At 39.2% G+C, this 3,216-nt stretch overlaps 1 protein-coding gene across 1 annotated transcript in view; it reads right to left on the bottom strand.

Annotated features, from left to right (window-relative positions):
• Nucleotides 1-3,151, bottom strand: part of LOC101566280 (cleavage and polyadenylation specificity factor subunit 6-like) — a 29,371-nt gene extending 26,220 nt beyond the window's left edge. Inside the window, exon 1 of the mRNA XM_023716275.1 lies at nt 2,828-3,151. Within this exon, the coding sequence (XP_023572043.1) occupies nt 2,828-3,151 (324 nt within the window). The remainder of the gene's footprint in view (nt 1-2,827) is intronic.
• Nucleotides 3,152-3,216: the final 65 nt, after the last annotated feature.

Genomic DNA, 3,216 nt, shown 5'->3' with positions numbered 1-3,216 from the left:
AAAAAAAATAAAAATAAAGCAGAATGATTCATGAAATGAAAGCTAACTTATGACGACGACTAGATCCTTAGCTCCTGAATTAATTTTTTTTCCACCTACAGGACTACCTCTATATACTTAATGCTGGGTGGTCAGATTGTTATCAGACCCTACAGCCTGACAAACCAGAAATTAAATTCTAAAACTAAATTCTATGTACAGAGCTTGTGACCTTCAAACAAGCAAAATACTCATCTCTTCAGTGCAATGTACAAGTTGAGCATCCCAAATAAAAAAAAAAATCCAAAATTATTTTAGAGCCAACATGATACATGAATGAAAATTCTACAGACACAAGACACATAAGAATGGCAGCTACAATAAAGGACTTGTCAGTGTTATATAGTTGTCTTTCACCCTCACCCCATAGCATACTCCAAGGGCAGAGACTAGTATCCTTTGCTGTTGGGATTCTTGAGTAATATTATTTTGAACTTAACATTTTAAATTATTATTTAGTGCCAGCCAAAGTAAAAGTCTGAAACTACTAAATAGTAGGCCAACGAACTACAACTGATACAAATCCCAGTCCAAAGTAAACTGATACAGGGCCAGGGAGATGGCTTAGTAGAATAAGCACTTCCCTGGCAAGTGCAAGGGCCTGAATTCAATCCCCGGTCCCCCCCCCCAAAAAAAAACCCAAAAACAAAAACAACAACAAAGTAAACTGATACACTTAAGTGTATCAATAGCAAATTCAAGTAGAGCTTTAGAAGCAATTCTTCTAAACCAACTATTTTCAATCTGATGACATCCAAAAACCTTCAACTTAGACCTAAACAGGACCCATAAATAGCCAGTCCCTTGTGTCCCCTCACCTTCATTTTCTATTCAATTTAAATTCATTTGGTAAAAAAACAAATTCTACCAGTTTCATCAATTTTTTTCACTCAATCTCCACAGTAATTTCTTCTAAGATTGCTAAATGCTTCACGCTTTTTCAATATTGTGCTTACACCAACATTTAAAAATACTTTCTGAAAGGATAACTATTTTAAATAGAAAATGGGAAATAGATGACTACACAGAATATCAAAGCACACAGCTGCAATTAAAACTGCAGCTCACACTGGAGAATACAAAATTTTCTAAAATATTTACAGGAGCTTTGATGCCAAGATAAAGACTAGAAAATGGTACCATAAAGCTCTGTCCTCAACTATAAGCAAACAAGAGTCATCAAACTATTTCTATGACAGTAACATTAAAAGAAAGGACAAACCTTAACAATGACTTTCAATCATTTTTTGGTCACTTCGTTGTCGTTTAGGAATTAACAAAACAAGCAGATGACAGAAAAAATAAGGCAAAATAATGTTTGTACTTATTTTCTCTATCAACCTATCCAAACATGAAAACTTTACTGGTAAAATTACACAACTATGCATTAGCTGTAATTCTGTAAGTTTAAGTCAATGAAGAATAACAGTTTTAAAAATCCTATGAAGTAGTCTTCACTGGGTCTACAAAATTCTAATCTCTTACCTCCTACTTATCAAGTTACTACACAAAGATAAGAAAATATCACTCCATCCATCTATAAGAATAAAGGAGACATCTCTCCCAAATTAGGTTTGCAAAAACCTGAAGAAAGCTTAGCTTTTAAAACTGCTCCACGGCTTTCCTTATTGTGCAAAAAAAGGTAAAAGAATGCCTTTTCTTGTAAAAAGCTAATGGAAATAATCTTCAACACTTTTTCTCTCAAACACTCTAATTTCACAGAAAATACTTCAGAGCAAAGTAAAAGAGGTAACAGGAAATTTGGTGATACATCTTTTACAAAAGAAGAGGACCAAAAAGATGGAGAGAAATGGGATGGAGGGGAAATGGAAAGGAGTAAAAATTAAGATGTGTTATATATTCATGTAGCAATTTCCCAAGAGGAATGTAACCAGTTTGTAGTGCAAGTATGTTAGTAATATATATATATATATATATAAAATCGGCAAAGGAAAAGCAATTCTGAAGGGGAAGCATCTAAGAGCTCTTCGTGAACAACACAGGTAATTGTTGCTTTACTTGCCGTTATGGCTGTCTTTTGGATGTGATGTTACACCCGATAAACGAGAGGAAATTTCCTAGAGGTCTTTTGTCTACTGACCTCAAAAGCATCAGAATCTTCACCACCCAAGGAAAAGCATCCAAAATATAAACCCAGTAAAAAAGATTTTCAAACTTATTAGTTTTATTACAATGGGTTACATCTAAACGCATCGTTTTTAACAGTGTAATAAACATTTACAAGCTAATGAAAATTGCTTTTTTTCCCTAATATTTAAATCTGAAGCACAAAGTCATTCTGGAAAACAGTAAAGATTCCTTGGTTTCCATATTTTTAAAAAATCTTAACTGCCAGTCACAAATTAGACTTAATGGAAAGGCGGGGTGGATTAACCAATGGAATTTTATTACGGTTCTCAAACGGACCTGGAAAACATTTTTTTTTTTGCAGCTTTTAGATGTGCATCGCGGTTACGCACAATCTCATTTTTTTTTTTTTAATTTTACTACTTAAAATGCAGAGAAGATACGAACAGCAGGCTAAAAACAAGGATGCTGCTACAGCATCAAACCATCACAGCTCGGCCGCCGGGACCTCCGAGACACCGGAAAAACCATATTCTCACTTTCTCCTGCCTTTCAAAAGGTAAAGCAGAACCCTCGGGGGACACGCTTTGCTTTCAAAAACAAGGTCATTTCTACAACTCTATTTTCAGATCACACCCTAACAACTTCGGATGGACCTTCCTTCTTCATTTTAATCCCTCTACTCCGTTGGTGAGCTCACATCTTTTTGTTCAACCACCGCGCTTCCAGGTCCTCCCGCGGCCAATGCCATGTCTTTCCCCAGGTATTGTCGACACAAAGGCCAAGAGCGGGCCTCCACGCCATCGCAAGCCCTCAGCGCACACCGCCGGCCAGCGCGCCGCCTTTCCAATCCGATCCGCGGGTCCGAGAGTTCAAGGACTTGTTGCAGACGTGCCCACCCCGGAGCCGCCTCCACGCGGGGAGCGGAGGAGGAAGGCGCCACGCCGACACCCGCCGCACACGCGAACAGGAGCCCGGGAGCTCGGGCGCGCGGGATACAAAGGGCTCCGACGCGGCCTTCCATGAGGCGGCCGGGCGCGGGCGGCCAACATGGAGCGGCGGGCGGGATCGGCGCGGGCGGCGGGCGGG

Source organism: Octodon degus, unplaced genomic scaffold, assembly GCF_000260255.1.
Source record: "Octodon degus isolate 3935 unplaced genomic scaffold, OctDeg1.0 scaffold00047, whole genome shotgun sequence".
Lineage (NCBI taxonomy): Eukaryota > Metazoa > Chordata > Mammalia > Rodentia > Octodontidae > Octodon > Octodon degus.
The sequence above is the reverse complement of the archived record's forward strand: the minus strand, read 5'-3'. Positions and strand labels throughout refer to the sequence as shown.